Raw genomic sequence first — 19,080 nt, forward strand, 5'->3', positions numbered from 1 at the left:
GCTTTCCATGGATGGAAACAGCCTTTCTATCTGTGAAAGGCAAAGTCTGGATTCATCCTGTAAAATGGTCTCATTTAGGATCATATTTAGGCCAAGCCATTAATCTCCTTGCATTTGTAACTATTCCTATCATGTTTTTTGACTTCCTGGGGGTATTGAGTTGGGGGAAATTAATTCAGTTGTTCAATTTGCATTTCTTGTCACAACTTGGCAAGTAGATGAGTGCTGAAAGCTCCTATTAGAGACTGGTGTGAGGGGTTACAGTATATGAGAGCAGGTAGAGAAGCTGCCTTGTTGTTCAGAGATGGGAGAGGGTTTGTTAGCTGGGCTGCAGAACCTGTCAGTGGCTGTGGGGCTGGACTCCCCTCCTTGACTGAAAAAACTGAGCTGGACCATGGAGTCATTCAGTGGTACAGCCAGGCCCGGCCCCAGGGGAACTGGAGTGGTTAGACCTCTTCTCCATCATGACCAGATTTGATTATTGCAATATTTGTAAGTTTAAATTTTTCAATGAATTTTTCAATGAATTCAATAAGTTGCAGCTTATTTCAAAGAAGATGTTGCCAATTTGAAATCTATAACTCTACATCTGATTCTTCTTTGCTGCTGCAGTATGTATAGGAGCAGAGCTTGGTGGACTGTGCACACATTTAATTTTGGCTGAAGAAGGCTTATGGCAGTGTTTTCTTTTTAAAGAGAAGGAAACAGAATTATGTGGTAGTGGAATATACCTCAGGGACAAGCCACTTGAAGCATACATAGCTGATAACACATGACTTGGATTTCCAAAGCAGTAATAGGAATTTATTACCATCTCATTTTGTGTAGGGAGATATTAAGGAGTGAGCTTCTAGGAGACCAAACTCAAATATGTATATCTTCCACAATGCATAAAGATAAAACATGCATTAATAATATGATATATTGAAAAACTGCAAGACCTATTGCCTTCTTGATTTTTTGGGACATTTCTAGAGAAATAAAATATGATGACCTTTAATTTTCCTTTTAATTAAATTTCAGTTGGAAGAGAGAAGCCTATGGGAACATCTGCAACGCCTGCTCAGCAGAAAAAAGTAATCAGAGAATCCAAACACCAGCAAGCAGGAACTCAAAATTTAGTGTCCTACAGATGTCCAGATTCTCCTCCCTCAAGTAAGCGACCATGTAAAACAATAGCCTTATAGTACAGCATTAATGTTGTCTTGCTTCAGTTTGGCACCTAATTGATGAGACTTGATTTTTCTTACCACTTAAGCTCTACAATGAGTTGCAGATGGTGACCTTATGCTGTCATAGAGCTTATGTCATCTGAAATCCCTCCAAGTTATGGCTAGAGATGGGCAATTTTTTTTGCTTTCTTTCACTTTCTCATTTTCCCAATCTTAAGTTCACTTATCCATGTTTCCACATCAGTTTATAATTTTTAAAAATAAAAGTTCTTATGAAAATTCATCACAACTTTTGTGCAGGTTTCTCCTACTACACACATTTTTCAATGCATGTTCCCCTAATATTCATCATTATGCAAAGCAATTTTTCCTAATACAATGTATTTTTCTTTTTTGTAAACAAATATATGCATTTATGTGCACATCCAACCCTAGTAGATGCATTTTTGTACACTCAGCTGAAAAACTGCATTGCAAAATCTGGATAAGTGTGAATTTCCATAGACAATTGTGTTTCAGTTCATGTATTCTTTTGCAAAGTGCAAATTAAGTAAGAGTGTCTTCAAATGTTGACTGAACTGAATTTTTCCACCATTCCTAGTTATGAACTGTCTGTCATATGGTGCTAGGCATTTGAAGCTAAGCTACTAGGAGATTGAGCAGAGCTTTGTTTTAGATAATTAATTCAGTCCACAATTCTTTGTTGTGTATTAAACATTCTTTGTACTCTTCTTGCACACAGGAAATTGTTATAGCTGCTTTTTTATCTTGAATCAGGATTGGGTATGTCTCTTGCATACAAAGTACATTCTCTACCTCTGTTGTTGCTATTCTCCTAACATGTGTTCATCCAAACTGATTGGGGGAGGAGTGAAAAAAATGGGAAAAAATCATAGGCGCCGACTCCATGGGGCCTGAGGGGGCTCGAGCCCCCTCAAAAAATTTTTTGGGGGGGCTCAGCCCCCCCAATAATCTCGGGCGCCCTTCCAGCAGAGCGCCGCCGCCGTCCCCCGCCTCCTCCCCACCTGCTCCCTCGCCAGCCAGCCAGCCGCGCGCCCTAGTCGGAGAGCCCCGGCCGTCCCCCGCGAGATTAGGGAATCCCCGGGGGCGGGGGCTCCTGCCTCGCTGCTTCGCAGCACCACCGCCACTGCCAAGGCACTGCCGGGGGGAATTTCCTTCCTCCTGGCGGTTTCAGCGGTTTAGGGCCGGAGCGGAGGGGGCTCGCCCTCTCTTCTCCGGCTAGCCCCACGTTTCCCGCATATCAGCTGTTCCGGAGCTGATTAATAGGCGCAGCACGCTCTCCTCTATTCGCTCACGAGGAGGCGGCGCCACTTTATTTGCATATTCATGAGCTTATTTATTATTCATGAGCTTTCCCGGGCCCCCCCAATATTTTTTATAAGTCCGCGTCCCTGGAAAAAATGTTCTTATGATTGAACCCTGAGTAAAGCACAAGGTCTTTTCAAAATCTAAAGTAGCACGATTGTTCTCTTTGTGTGGATTGTGCTGGCTTCTATGTTATGCCTTTAGCCTTTAAGTTAACACAATCCTGATTTGTTACTGTAGAATTCACTCTAAGTGTCAATACCTTTACTCCAACGACCAATGTTTATAATGTTAGGAGTTACTTTTGAGCTACCCTTCTTCAAATGCAAGTGCTTAAGGCAAAAATTAAAAAAAGAGATAAGTCTGATATAGAACCTGCATACAGCTGGACTGTGTGAACCTGATAAAGTTTAATGTTCTTTCAAACAAAGGAATATAAATTATATTATAAAGCATCTAGCCCCAAGAAACAAGGCAATGAAAAAAATCAGCAAGAACTAGCTCACAATTTCAGCTAGGAAATATAAAGCAACTAGATTGCAAGGTTTCTATGGGAATAAGTTTCTGTTTATTTATTTTGATCTAGATGCATTATAGCCAGAGACAAAAGGAAAAAAGATTTTATGAAGCAGCCTGAGTTACCCATCTATTTAGCCTTTAGAATATTTTTTTTTTGTCATGGTGGATTTGCATCTTGATCCCCTGAAGTGTGACTAATCCAGGGTAACAATCAAATCCAGTTTTCAGAGTAGAACATTTTTAGCCTGTAGGAAACAAATGTCATTGGTTTACATGTCTCCAAAGAACTATTTATAACACAGAACTTGCAGAGCGTTATTTGCGTATGGATTTTCTAAGGAAAGTTCATCATCATGGCAGGACCCAGGCATTATCTACAGTTTGGTCACATAACATTACCCATTGCCTCAATACTTCAAGTAGCATAATCTTATTTTCCTTCCTCTTTCTCCAGCCTCTTCAGGTTTCTGGTCTAAATACCCACATTCTCAATTGTAATCAGATTCAAGCTAGTAAGGCTGACTCATCACTAATGGTGTAGGCCACCTTTCACCAACCTAGTGCCCTCCACGTTTTTTGACTGCAACTCCCATCAGCCCCAATCACCTGGTGGAAATGTGGTCCAAAACATCTGAGAAACAGCAGGTTGGCAAAAGCCTTAGAGAATCATAGAACTGTAAAGTTGGAAGGGACTCCAAGGGTCATCTTGCCCTACTCCCAGCAATGCAGGGATCTCAACTAGGGCTTACATGACTAATGGCCATTAAACCAGCTACAAATCCACCTCTCATTGGAAATGGGAGGACCACCTGGAGGAGAATTCAGTTGAGTGGTGGCCCACTCCATTTCCCAGTGGCAGGGATGGCAGGAGGAGGCAGCAGAACACAGCTCTTTTCCATTCATATAAGGCTGAGAAAATCAGAGCCAACAGCCATCTCTAGGCATCCTTCCCATTTCTTGATGATAGTTTCTCTACAATTGTCATAGGGAAGTCTGGGGTGATCTTAAATGGGAGTTCAGAGGATGTCAGGACAATGCCCATTTAACTGGGTCCTATATTTTAATTGAGCTCCATAATTTTAAATGATTGCATTTGATTAATCAGTTAATGTTGCAGCCCTTTGCTTAATAGTTTTCTCTTCTGCTGCTTCTGCTTTTGTTTTGTAAAAAACAGATTGGAAGTTCTAATAATAGTGATGAGGTTATTTATGTGTTTCAAACTGAGCAATGTATTAATTTTTGTTCCGGGACTCAAAATGTATACTTGAAAGATTGCTGCTTCTTCTTTTTTAGCAGTCAGTTTTGAGCACAGAACTAGGGCTTCCACACCGTAAATGTTAAATGGTACTTATACTTTCCCACCTTTTTGTGGAAGTAGGAAAGTGTTTGTTCTAACAGTGGATATGCTATCACACATGAGGTGGAATCACACTTTGAGAGCTTCTGCTATCCATTCCCCGCAACCACTTTGCAATAGCACATTTCACAAGATTGCTGTCAGCTTCATTTGCTACTCCTGACACCAACGGATTCTGAATCATAAACTTCACACACACCCTCATTCTTCGAGAAATAAATGATTCAAATAATCCATAATTAGCTTGCACAGGTTTTAAAACAAAGAGCTGCTATTTCAGTTTTACTGTCTTTCTCCCATGTTCAGTTTTCTGTAACCCATGTTTCAGATTTCAGGTTTCTCAATGCTCATCAGTCAGGTGGTTGCACACTTGACTCGAGCTCAACTGCTTCTTATCTTATGCCGTTGGGTACTTTTAGGTGTCCGTTCACTATGTTTACAGCAGGCTCCTTTTATGCTATGTTCTTATTCTATGAGATCATGAGACTAATCTGTTGAATCAGGCCAAGGGCCCATCCATGCCAGCATCCGGTTCTCACAGTGGACAATCAGATGCCTGTGGGAAGCTTGCAAGCTGGACATGGGCACAGGGGCACTCTCTCCACCTGCGCTCCTCAGCAATTGATATCCAGAGGCCTACTGCCTGTGACAGTGGAGGTAGAATATAGGCATCCTGACTAGTAGTTGTTGATAACCTTGTCCTCCATGGAGTTGTCTAATCCTCTTCTAAATCCATCCATGTTAGAGTCTGTTACTGTCTTCTGTGGGAGCAAGTTCCACAGTTTAACTATGAGCTGGGTGAAGATTTTATCTGTACTGAATCCAGAGATTATTATTATTTATTGAATTTATATACCGGCCTATACTCGGAGGTCTCGGGGTGGATCACAGAATAAAATCAAAATATAAAACTACAAAATAAATAAAATGAAAACAACAGCCCAATAACCCCCCCAACCTCAACCCCATTTTAAAAGGGCATAGAATGTCAATTAAATCAACCAAAGTCCTGATTAAGAAGGAACGTTTTTGCCAGTGTTTGGCTGCATTCATTCAGATCTTTCCTCCACTTGCATTCAAGCCATCTCCCAGCTTGTTTCCTCACCCTAAGCTCTGGAGTATACCAGGGGGCCAAATGGACTCCACAAAGTGAGAGAGGATACTCAGGGGCCATTGTATCAATAGCCTGAGCCATTTGGGTGCTCCAGAGTTCGGTCAGGGCTTTGACAGGGGCGCCAGTCATATCAGCCGGAAAACCCCCAGAGCTGTTTGGAGTCCCACTGGATCCATCAGCCTCTGGGTGGACCTTCCTAATAGCCCCACCACCACCTCTAAGAAGGGGGAAAGGTGCTGACAGCCTAGATCTCAACAGGAAGTGATCTGACCATGACAAGGGACTGATGTCAATGTCCCCCACCTTCAAATCACCCTATTCCTGAACATTTGAGAAAACAAGGTCCAGAATGTGGCCAGACATGTGCGTGGGGCCGGTGACATCCCCATGGTTGTCATGGTGGTCATGAAGTCCTGAGCTGCCTCAGAGCCAGCTGCCTCAGCATGGATGTTGAAGTCTCCCAGAACCAGCAATCTAGGAGTCCACGACACAGTCTCCGAGACCAGCTCTGTCACCTCAGACAGACACTTTAGCATGATAGTTTCCCATGGCAACTATCACTATGTTGGGCACCACTGTTATTTTTGGGAGACTGAGTTATTTGCTCCATGCTGCAGACCCTTGAAAAAAGGGGCGGGGATGTTGAAAAAAATAAATCAGTGTCTAATTGGTAACCTGCTGCACATAAACATTTAATCACATGTGGCAGTTGCAACATGGAGTACTTTACTACAGACTCAAAAAGGTGACTACACTGTCCTGCACTTGCAAGGACTGCACTTGCTGTCCTTTCCCAAGCTTTCCATGATAGTTACATCAGTTATCCAGAGCAGTGTGATTTGCACATATTGTGGTTGTTTTCAGTTCTCTGTCATTGTGTTTTGGGAAAAGGCCTTCAGATTCATGTTTATCCTATTATAACTACTATTGACATTCTGTACTTCACAGAGGATATGAGAAATATCCAAGATGGCGAGTCGCCTTTTCCTTCAGCTGATAAATGGAAAGTGTCAGTGCTGACAGGAAATGCAGGAACCCGAGCAAATGTCACTCTCTGGATATATGGAGACAAAGGGGTTGCTGGACCAATAGCTCTTGGCAAGGACAACAGAGAACAGCTGTTTCTACCCAGGATGGAAGATACATTCCAGGTAGCTAATATTATTTTGTGACATATTTCCTACCCACACAAGATCATTCTTTCCAGTGTTAGGGAGAAGAACTTCCTCCTATATTTACTGCCTCAAATAAATTTATCTAATGTCTTTGGATTAATCATTAAATCAGCTGAATGTATATAGGAAATGGCAGCTGGAATTCTCTTTCCTGCCATATCTCTGAGAGCAGGGGAAACTGCAGAAGCAAATTGTTTTCATTAAGACAATTAGTTATAGGCAATTGGTTGAAAACTTGTCTTTAAAACAATATGCCTCTGTCGAAATCATAGGTAATGAAAGGAAAGTAAACATCTTGTCTAAGGAAAGGCATATATCGCTTCTGCAACATTTTTTGATACTGAAATGTCATCTTGTGAACAGTGATGTAAAAGAGGTAATTCATAGCTGGGTCTGTGAAGAGTGATAAAAGGGTTGTTTTCCAGAAAGAAATAAGAAGAGAATGAAAAGGGCTTCATTATAAGAAGTTACAAGGTACTTGTAGGCAGATTATGCTAGCTTGAAATTTTAGGACCCACTTTACTAAAATATTTCAGTAACTGGAACTGGACCGTACTGCTTTCATGTTAGAACTGTCTTGGAACTATTGGAACTGTCCTTGGAAGGACAGGATAAACAGAACCCTTTCTAATCACAGCAGGAGTGACTATCCCTTTCTGAAGGTTAGAAAGAATTTTTCATGTAGCTCATAGGGTGTACTGAACTACTCAAAATCACTTTCTGTGCCTTTGCCAAGGAATAGCAACCCCCTCTGATTATAGCATCTTTACTATGCTGTACTGATGGAGAAAGGATGCTGACGTTTCACTTAGGCTTTCTATTGGTGGATTTCAACACTATCAAATCTGGAAGACCCGGTCCTTTCTAGCTGGCTTTTACCACCTGAATGCTAGGGCCACATTGCATGTTATGCCTGCCACAGAATTATAACGCCTGGTGGACACTCTCCTCTCTCCCCCGCCCCCTTAATGTTTAGGGATATTTTACCCATTGTGACTTGCCATGCTACTGCTAGGACTCAGGGACACAGAAACTAACAAGTTGATGTTGCAACATCACAGGGTGTAGTGTTCCTCACATTACACACGATGGTTGAGAATTCTGTTTTCAATGGCATGCCTGTGGGACAAGTAATGTAGGGGAGAGTATAGGGATTTGGCCTTTGCTGAGCTGGCCTCACCTATCTCTGGCTGTGGTAGTTTGGCTCTCTTCTCCTCTCCTCACTCCCAGGGACCTTCATAAACAGCCTGCTTGAACATCCAGAGAGGTAAAGATTGTGGTGATTTGAACTATGTTTCTGTGGCTTGGCTGCCAGGCATAAAGGTCAGACTTGCGGCCAAAATTGTTTAAACTGTTCTGGAATGTGAATTGACTGCTGCTGTTGTGCTGTTGTGCCACCTTCAAATGTTGATCTGAAAAATCTGGTAGTGATCCTGAAATCCAGCAAGCTGTTGACAGTTCCAGTTACTACATCTGCCCACATGAAGAAACATTACGTAGCTTCTTGACATCTGCGTTACAAGCCAAATCAATTGTAGTCTCATGAGCCACAGAGCAAATTATGTTTTCTCCCTCAAAACAGGAATGATTATTTTTTGAAGCCTTTAAAATTCAAACCCAGGAAACAGTGTAATCAGAAGCAAAACACAATTGCAGAAAACATAAATGTTTTTTAAAAAAGAAAGAAAGAATAATAGGAAACAGAGAATAGGAAATTAATTTATGCGTAGTAAGAGCATGCCAGAATTCATACTGACAACCAGATTTGTCATGGATATCTGCTACTCAAAATTAGAAAAATAGATCTACGAAATGAATTTTCTTCAGCAGGATTTACATGCAGCTAGTAAAGATACAGTCATCCCTATAAGTTGGCATGAAGAAGGAAAGGCTAAAAGCCTTCACCACATTTGTTGCAAATGAACCCAATGCTTTTAAACAATACCAAGTCAACAGCCCAGCTATTCTATTCCACAGACTGAAAAGAATTACAAAATTTCACCTAAACACCTAAACTTGTATTGGAGGGACTTTTAAAATCTGATTGTGTAGAATGGATGGGATGTTTATAGTTGTTCTTGTTACATACTTTTTATATGCTTTGTGTAGCATAAATAGCCTCAGTGAAAGTTCTGGAGATTTTTGCTTTTGAAACCTGTGTTTAAAGATCTCTGGGATTTCCTCTCCCTCACCTAGTGAATTATTCATAACCAATATAGGTAATAGCATGTCTGCAGCACTACCTTTCCTCAGAATACATGGATTCCCTGAGATACGAGTATATTGACCTGCCGCAAATCAGATGCTACCTAGTATTGTTGTGTTCTGAGGATATTGATCTTACTCTGTCTGTGTGTGTGTGTGTGTGTGTGTGTGTGTGTGTGTGTGTACCCTGGGTATTCAAGCTCTTCATGCTGACCTGATTTTGCTTTATGTCTGATATAACCAATGCCTCTATAAAGGATTGCCATTAAAGAGACAAAGATGATCTGATAGGGAATGTGACCAGGATTTGACTGGCTCTTCAATTACACCATTATCTAGTACCTGTGATTCCTATGAATATTGCAAGCCACAAAAACCACATTTATTTTTAATTATAGAATTTGCTGTTCACCACTTTCTTTATTCTGATTTGCTATCATGCATGTCAAGCTAGAGGGATTAGAAATTTGAAGTAGGATTTGAAAGTTATAGGCATTATCACAATAACAGATAAGAATGGGGGTAGGGGAGTTATCTGCAGCAGCTGCTCCCCCAACCAGCTCTTTAGTTGACATCCCAGATCTTCTCACTTGCTAAATAGCTGTCAGGCTGCAAACACATTTTTTGTCTCAGTAACTAGGAAGCAGGCACAGGGTATGAGTCTTAGTTCCTTAACGCTGTAAGCAATTAGACGTGGTTGTATTTCGTCATGGGAAGGATGGAGTTAGCTGTGACCTAGATAGGAACTGCAATTGAGTGGGAGAAATTAGGAAGGCTTAAGACCCAAGGGAAGCAGTCATACAAGGCAGACCTGGAAAGGAAGGGTCTGAGAAACAATAGAGAATGTAACAGAGAGAGTGAGAGATGAATCTCTGGGAAAGAAGAATAACCATGGATGAACTGAGTCTCTGGGTTTTCATAGGGAACATTGGATGCCAAGAAGTGTGCATCCAGCATAATGGCAGAATTTACCCTGCAAGTAAACAGCACAAACAATCTAGCAAGAACTGCTGTTCTGCAATATCTATTTATTTCAATAGGTCTTGAACAAAAGGAGCCCAATTAAAGTTCCAGGAGGTTTGTAGCAGCAGGACTTGCTTGGACACAAAACTCTGGAGGTGGTATCCATACTCAGAGTGGACCCACTGAAATCGGTGTGCTTAGATTAGTTCAGGGCCAATGTGAATCTGAGCTTTGAAATTGCATGAGCAATCCGTATGATGCCATGCTCCTTCTACCCCTCTCCTTCAGGTACTCCCTTTTGATCAATTATTTCCACATATGCAGAAATGGAAACAGGTGTGCATGATCTTGGTTTGATTACATAATTTAATCTTATTTAAATTTAATCTTATTTGGGGTCTTATTCGGCACTTTGGAGTTTGGGGCCTTGCACACTAATGTAGTCATGGGTGGGGAGAAGATGTGCATCTCAGCATGAGACTCTTATTCTCAGATCGTGGGCTTGAGCCCCACATTGGGCAAAATATTCCTGCATTGCAGGGGGTTGGGCATGATGACATTCATGGTCCCTTCCAGCATCTACAATTCTACGATTCTATCTCCTTTCCCCCCTCTCCTGACCATGTGCTTAATCAGAGTTCTAAACTCTAATTAAGCATGTAATCAGGAAGGAGAAGTGGGATTACATCTTCTCCCCCCAACACAAGTCCTTGTTTAGTTGGTTGGGAGGAGGAAAGAAGAAGATGCACACAGGCTCCTTGTGAAATTCCTTACCAGCAGACATCACCCCCTTTGACTGGTGGATCTGATCCTATCTGCAGTGAACCAGGGTTGCCACAACCTAATCCAATTGATTCCTGGATCAATCTGAATCAACTCGGTTTGGTTTAGAATCAGATTCAGCCACATCTGGTGCACAAACCTAGTTTAAACCATAGTTTGCTGGTTCAAATGTGATACTAAACTGGTTTTCGCAAAAGCAGAAGTAACAGAGTAAAACTAGAATTTGTGAGGGGAGGGAGAAGGCTGCATGTGCAAGGCCCATTCATGTGATACCAAACCATAGTTTGGCAGCACATGTGAGCCAGTACACTGTCTTGGTTGGTTAGCATTCTATACAATGGAGAAAAGTACTGTAATAAATGAGCAGAAAGGATAAGTGGACAGTGTTACTGAGGGGTTTTTAAAATGGGAACTAAGAGGAAAGCTACTCTAATAAGTTCTTTGAGGTAGAAAGTGATGGTTGAGCAGGAAAAGAAAGAAAACATATCAGAGGAACCTGCCACTAGTTTTTATTCAGAAGAGCAATCATTTGATAAATAATTTGACAGAAGATCTGTTTTTTAAGTGTTGAAAACCTCTTCTTGTAGTGCAGTGCATACATGAAATGGTTTATTTTCAGGTTTAATAATGATAATAGTTTAGCTTCAAAAACACCTGAGATAAATGGAATAAAGCTGGACTAGAAAAAGTGTCCTTTGTCCTCGGAGAACTGCAGAAAGCTTTTCCATTCACATGCAGTATGTCCATAACTAAAATGTTATGGTTTCGTCACCAATATTTTCCTCCTGTATGTATCTTTGCTTAATCTATCTGCTTCACCAAAGTGTTGGACTTTGTCTCCCAACAAACTTAAAAGGTAAAGGTACCCCTGCCCGAACGGGCCAGTCTTGACAGACTCTGGGGTTTGTGCGCCCATCTCACATTTATTGGCCGGGGGCCAGCGCTGTCCGAAGACACTTCCGGGTCACGTGGCCAGCGTGACAACGCTGCTCTGGCGAGCCAGAGCCGCACACGGAGCGCCGTTTACCTTCCCGCTGGTAAGCGGTACCTATTTATCTACTTGCCCCCGGGGGTGCTTTCGAACTGCTAGGTGGGCAGGCGCTGGGACCGAGCAGCGGGAGCGCACCCCGCCGCGGGGATTCGAACCGCCGACCTTTCGATCGGCAAGCCCTAGGCGCTGAGGCTTTAGCCCACAGCGCCACCCGCGTCCCTTCCCAACAAACTTACAGGTTTCCTAAAAATCATGCTACCAGCTTGCTTTAGGGTTAGTTGATATATTTTTTAGAAATTCTTCTGCCATCTTTCTTCATATATTTCTGACTTGTATATATATTTGTTTTTTTATCAGGATTTTTTTTTTAAAACAGCCTGTTTTTTTGCTTTTTAAATGCTTTTGTTTGCTTTGCCAAAAGTGCCATAAGATCTGGTATGTCTGAGAGAGAAATATTCCTAGTGACTATATAAAGCATTCTTTACAACTTCAAAATTGTACCATTTTTACCTCCTCTCCAAATGCAACCAGAGTATAAATAGGAGTAACCAAAAAGCAGTCACCCTCTGCTTGAGTTTCTGTAATAAGTGGAAAAGTCTTGAGACAGGACCTTTCTTCTGGGCAGGAAGTCACAAAAGGGAAAGGGTCAACTGCATATTGGAATATGATGAAGGAACTGGTGGCCCCCTGGAAATTTCTTCAGTCTTCATAACTGTCCTAGGTCCTTTTTCTTTATCTTGATTGTTAATTTTCTTTGGTGCTGCATTTAAATAAGAGACTTCCCCCCCCCAACAATGTACTGCTTGTCAACAACAAATGGGAATTTTAATGACTAATCCCAGGTGTAACAAAACTTATCATCTTCATCTAATCTTTGTCAATTATCTGTGTTTAATTACCAGCAATTAATATTGTTCAGATTCGTCACAACAAGTTAATCTGAGTGTATCAGTAGACAATTGTATCAGTCAGTTAAGAAACAATTCTATCATTATTATTTGAGGCTTTTTGTGAATAATCAATGTGCTTTGGGTCCTTAATAATTCAGCCATTGGTTTTCTTCATTTGATAGATTTTATTTGGCTACAGCATTTGTATGCTCCCCCATAAGATGAATTGCAATTTATACTTAAGAAAACAAATGCAAAAGAAAACATAAAAGCAACACCAGTGCAGCAGAAACAACACACATACACCTCAATTAAAACATAGATAAAAAAGAAGAAGATTGATTAGAACTCACCCCAGAACTGGCCCTACTGAACATCTTCCAAGATCACAACGACTACTCATGTTATCCAGAGCTCATAACCCACCTACTCTCAGCAGCCAGAAGCCTCAGAGCCAGACACTGGAGAAATCTGTCAGGAGTAAACATGGACCAGTGGTATCAAATTGTACAGGAAATGGCCTTACTAGAAAAGCTAACCAATAAATTTTGTCTCAGTTTGTTTCAGTTCCATAATAAATTAATATATTGTCATAAACAGTCAGTTACCCCTAATTATTAGTAAATTTGTTGTTTTAAATTCATTAGTAATCTGCTACTTGGTTCAATAAGAATCCATACTATCCCTTAGTTAAAAATGAATGGATCTCACCAAGTTATATCACTGTGGTCGAAATCAGCACCTCTCTGCTTCTTCTGCCTTTTGATATTCAGAATTCAAACACCCAATCTTTCCTCTGATCTCTCTGTCTTGTTCAGCTCACAAGGCCAAGACAGGTAATATATCAAAGAGACACAAACAGTCTCCAACCTGACTCCTTCAAACAGCTTCTTCCGTGCAAAGCCAAAAGTGCATGTGGCAGCATCACACTTTGGCACATGCCCAGCAGCTCATGCCAGGTGTCGTGCCCTGGCAGAATGCCACAAGGAGCTGGAAATCAGGCTAGTGAAGAACTTGGGCTGCAAGTACACACCTCTCTCACCCGAGGAGTTAAGATGCATTACACTGAGTACTTGTTGAAACGAGAAAACCAGCAGGTATCCTCAACCCCCAAAATCCACACTTCTCACCCCACAGAAAATTAGGCTAAAATAATTGTTGCATTTTGTTTTGACGAGAGTTGTTTGCTGCTTTGGGGAGGAGGGCTTGAAAGAGGCCTTAGGTTTCTCTCTCTCTTTTGCAACACACCTCTTAATGTCGAATTTGCACCAAAGTTTGATGTTTATCAGTCAGTCTCTCTTCCTAGGGGCTCTTCTCACCTTCTTAGGGGTGAAGGACCCCATATTGAGACACTGAGACATTGAACACTGGCATCCCATACTTTAACAGAAACTGTGATAGACTAACCATTCTGATTAACCATCCTAATCAGGTATTCACAACCATATATAGGATGTGATGGAAAAATAATGAAAAGCAGGTTGTTGTGTGCATGTATGTATGTATGTATGTATGTTCATATCAAATGGTACTTTGTACGCGTAATGGTGACTCCATGCTGCCAGCCATGTACAGAATGGCTTTTTTTCTGTCATGCCATAGTTGATATATTGTATCTGTCTTGTCACAATTCAGGTTGAAATAAAACATATTGGAAACATCTACAAAATCAGAATAGGGCATGATGGAACAAGTAAACAGCCAGAATGGATGTTGGAAAAGGTAAGATTTCTGGTCTATTTTCTGGGTGCTTCTATAGTTGGTTAATGATTCATTTTATTGACACTCCCCCCCCCCAATGTTAGACTAGCCATTCTAAAAACAGCAGTGCTTATATAACATTTCTATCGAAGAATAAAAGCACAGCTTTTCACTATGCAGTATTAGGTACAATGCAAAGGGAGCTTTGATATACTCTGAATCTCAGGTTCAACCCACTAACTTAAAGCCCAATCAATTTTTCTCCTTACATGCAATTACACAACAAAAAGTGCTTTAAAAAAAGAAAACGCTTTCCAGTTGTGACTGTGCTCTTAAGGCTCAAGACTCATTCCATTAATAAAATACAGTATACTATATGAACATTTGTCAGTTATTTTTAAAAGCACAAGTTATTTATTGAATTCACTGTTGATTGTTGAGGGATGCAGGTGATTTATTGGTACTAGTTTTGTTTTTATAAATAAGCACAACCTCAGAGCTCTACATAATGTCTTCTTATTTGAGGCACCCAAGAAATTGATATGTTTTCATTCATAACATGCACTTCTACCGCCTAAGTGTATGTGATCTATAACTGCTGATTCATGTGATTGATTTAAAACTTTCAAAGCATTAATGGCCCCACTCCACCAAGCACTGCTGTAATATAATCAGTATTCATTTCAGTGGTGCTTATTCCATGCTTATATACTGTAGTTGCCGAAGATGTGAGTTGAGAAGTTCTTGGTTCAAATCTCATCTTAGCCATAAAATCACTAAATCTTACTCTTCTGTACTCAGAAGTCCCACTGAGTTCAATAGCTCTTGCTCCCTGGTAAGTGTGCACAGGATTGCTGCCTAAGTAGCATTAAGCAAAGTGACTATCACTGACAGCCTCCTTTATGCAATATGGAAATTAATAATATTGGCTTCCCTTGCAAAATTGTTGCAAAGATTACAACATGATAATGTATTTGATTGTGAAGTGCTTTGAGCACTCAAAGTGAGCCCTCTAAATACTCAAGAACGACAGCCGTAATCATTGTTTGTGTTTTCTCTTCATCAGTTCTTAACTATGCCCCTTCTCTGATCAGTTCACTTCCATGCAAAATCTTTGCACAGTTGCTCTGTACGGCGTCTGGTTATGGTGTCCATGACTTGAGTAAAGGCCTTTACCTATGAATTGCTCTTATCTATCACTTTCTGGATCAAGAAGCATGGATGCAAACTGGGTGTGCATCTAAATGCATGCTGTAATGGAGAATCACATTGAGTGTCAATGCATCACATGAGTGTCTGAACGTTCACCCTGTTGAAATGGATGTGATGCTGATAGATGAGTTCTGCATTTCAATATGCATCAAACTTGCAGGCCTTCTGGTTCTAATCCAGTACATGATTTGTGTGCAAAAGTCTGTTTCAGTGCACAAACCTCCCTCTTTAGTTTAGGGCAATTGTGCTGAGAGCAACATCCTGTTTTGACTCACAAGCATGGCATAGCGCTGAAGGTCATAAAATTGCCCGAGTGCCACAACCCTGTCTATATGGTTTTAAAAAATAAAACAAAACACTTATTTTCTCATGTTTTGCTCACAGCACCTGGTATTATATTGGAATATTTTTTCATGCTACAATGTAGTACACTTTCGGAACTCAATACATATCTGTGTCTTGCCTGGGTAGCTGGCTCCTGTAGCGGCATGCCCATGTTTTATTCTGACATTTTAGCTTATAAGCTGAAATCTTAAAACTTGAATCATGTAGTAACAATAGCTTCCAACATCAGCTCAAGGATCTTAACTTCAGAACTTTAGAAACAGTAAGCCCAGTTGTACTGGAAACAGTTCAGTTACAGATGGGTAGCCGTGTTGGTCTGCCAACAGTTCAGTTCAGCTCCAATTATTTCAGGGATTCTCCCCCCCACACACACACACCTTGTCTTGTTTGCTTCACTTTTCTTTAACATCTGAGTCCAAGGCTCATAACAGTAGCTTTTGCTTTTCAAAGGGTGACTTTCAATCAAGGCAACAAATAACATATTGGAAAACTGTGTTTTTTGGCATTGCAGCTAATGTTTGCCCTTGCGGAGAAGCTGTGCCAGTAAACATGCAAAATTCTAGCCATTAAATGAAGCCATCAAAATTGCACCTGAAAATTTTATGTCAAAATGAAAATATTCAATTTTTAAATACAACTTTTTTAAAAAAGAATTAAATTGACACTCCCTTCTGTGGTTAACTATATAAATGTGGATGTTCTTGTGTTGTTTTTCTTTTCCATTATTAATCCTCAGGTTATTTCCAGAAAAATCCTGTGGTATGTTAATAGTTATAATGGGTAGTAACTGACAATTTCTGAAGTGGAATTTATTTATTTATATTAGTTACATCTCAGTGCAGCAGAGAAATACAGTGATAAAACTACAAGGATAAAGGTTTTTGCTGTCTTTTTCCTCCTTTCATAGGTAATCCTACAACATCTAAAGAGTGGGAAAATTCTGAATTTTCCAGCAAACAAATGGTTGTCAAGGAGCAGAGGGAATGGAGATACTCTGTGTGAACTTCCAGTAGTGGAAAAAGGAAGAAGCCTTTATTCATGTAATAGCATATTCTTTCTTCAAAGAACCATAATAATTAATATTACAACTATTACCAAATGAGATGGCCTTCACAAAGATCATTGGGCACAATCCAGTCAATGCCAATCACTCATTCGAATCAGCGGGGCTTCACAATAGTATCCATGTATATTTATGTATTTATTTGTTTGTTTGATTTCATTTATGAATCGCTTTATGAAGCACCAACAGAAACAAACTAAAAGCCATTACACACCCATGTATTTACAGAAGGGTCTGCCAACCTTTTCGAAACTGTTGTGGGCACAACAATGTGTATGCACCACAGTTATGCATGCACCATGTATGTGCATGTATGTACCACATGTGCATGTGTGGACATGCACAAAAGAAGATTTCTTTCAAGCCTGGCCCCAGTGGTGTGAGGAGCAGGAGGACTAGAACTTGGTAGGTCCCAGGGAGGGCCTCTTATGTGCTCCATGAGTGCTAGGTTGGCAATGCATGCTGTGTATTTAAGCATGAGCCTGAAGGTTAAGTGTAACATGACATTACACTCAGTTTGTATGGTTTCAAATTATTTGCATCTTTTAAAATCTTGGTTGTCTTCTCTAGCCGTGAGTTACCAGGTTTATGTATACACGGGGCACTTGGAAGATGCTGAAACAGATTCTTCTGTTTATTTATGCATATATGGAGAAAGAGGAGATTCTGGTTTGAGACTTCTTCACAAATCTGACAAGGTGGTGAAATTTCAGAGAGGAATGGTAAGCCTGCTGAAGAGAATCAGTATACTCCCATTTCAGATCAACTGAAAGTGGTTTCAATACACAGCATACTTAACACTAGTTCTGAAGGAAATTGAGTCAAATTTTGCACCACTTTCTTTACTAACACTTAGTAAACTATAGTACCTTTGCATACGTTTTCTGAGAGAGAATATCAGTATCAGGAAAAGCAGGATCCTATAAATAACTGATAAAAGAAACTGAAGAAAAATAGAAAAGAGAAAAATAAGGCAGCAAGAAAGACTTTTGGGATGGTTGTGAAAGGTGAAGAAAAGGTAGATGAGAGAATGTGATAGTTCAGGTTAACTGATTTGTTCATGTGGCTTGCACTTTCAGTATCTTAGAAATTCACCTGTGGAATCGCAAGCCAAACAGTGCAGACAGAATCGAAAAAGCTCTATTAGTCACACTTCTAGAAACTCTATTTTAAGTTGAGAACCTCAGTAAAACTTCCATTAAATAATATTTCTGAATGGGAATAGAATCATAATTTCATATGTTTTGATCAGATAAATCATCTCAATGTGTACCATTGAAAATGGGGGTATTCCTCAATCGAGCACTGTTATTTGAGGCTGAGGCTGAGGCTTCAACTAGAAGTGCCTATTACCAGCTTTGTCTGGTTCACCAGATATGGCTGTTCCTGGAGAGGGACAGCTAACCCACAGTAATTTTCATCTTCCCCACTCATAATAATATCTTCCTCTGTAATGTTTTGGACTGTTGTTGAGATATTTTATAGTTCTTTGTTTAGAAGGGATATAAAGAGAGACTAATTATTACTAACAAGAAGATATTATTTCCTTTTAAAGCCAATGGGAATTCTTGCATGAGTTTTGGGAAGTGGTTAATCAAGCTTTCTTAATAGTGTTTGCAGCATAATGTTTCAGCACTGAGCTGGTTGTGATCTTTGACCGCATAAATGTATATGGAACCTGTTTCTTGCCTTTTAGGTCGATCGGTTTGAAATACAAGCTGTGTCACTTGGAAGACTACAGAAGGTGCTGTTGTGCTGCAAGGCCTATAGCATGTCACAGTATTGGTACTGTGAGAAAGTAGTCATCAGAGAACCTGAGAAAAACTCAGAATATATTTTCAACTGTGAAAGGTTGTATTTCATTAAAAGACTTCATCTAAAAGTAACTTTCCCAACACCTTATTTCCTAAGTGGATGCTAATGCCTCTTTAAAAGTTTTAATTTTTTTAAAAAAACAACAACTTTTAAATACAAACAGAAGCAGTGATGGAGCCTTTGGACCATTTCATAAGTACTATAAAAGAAGCAATTTTGCATTTCTGTATGGAGTTTGAAAGGTTTTTAGATTAAAGATCCACATGGAAATGGGATGGCCTTTGTCCCATTCCCACACAGAACTAGGACAGATGGGACTTCAGTAGGACCTTTGTTAAGTTGTGGCGAACATAGCAGATGACACAGTGATTTCTCCAGAGAAGCTCTTTATTGAAAGCTGGACAGAACTGAACAGCAAACAGCTCAGCCGGCCTGCTTTTATAGGCAGC

At 40.3% G+C, this 19,080-nt stretch overlaps 1 protein-coding gene across 3 annotated transcripts in view; it reads left to right on the plus strand.

Annotated features, from left to right (window-relative positions):
* LOC309538335 (lipoxygenase homology domain-containing protein 1-like) overlaps window positions 1–19,080 on the plus strand; it is a 179,666-nt gene that overhangs the window by 52,837 nt on the left and 107,749 nt on the right. For all 3 annotated transcript variants that reach the window (XM_082233720.1, XM_082233722.1, XM_082233721.1), the window contains 6 exons: window positions 1,024–1,155; window positions 6,437–6,639; window positions 14,131–14,217; window positions 16,661–16,793; window positions 17,387–17,538; window positions 18,513–18,667. In XM_082233720.1, coding sequence (XP_082089846.1) covers window positions 1,024–1,155; window positions 6,437–6,639; window positions 14,131–14,217; window positions 16,661–16,793; window positions 17,387–17,538; window positions 18,513–18,667 — 862 coding nt within the window. The remainder of the gene's footprint in view (window positions 1–1,023; window positions 1,156–6,436; window positions 6,640–14,130; window positions 14,218–16,660; window positions 16,794–17,386; window positions 17,539–18,512; window positions 18,668–19,080) is intronic.

The sequence above is a fragment of the Podarcis vaucheri genome, assembly GCF_965113315.1.
Source record: "Podarcis vaucheri genome assembly, chromosome: 8".
In the NCBI taxonomy this organism is placed as follows: Eukaryota; Metazoa; Chordata; class Lepidosauria; order Squamata; family Lacertidae; genus Podarcis; species Podarcis vaucheri.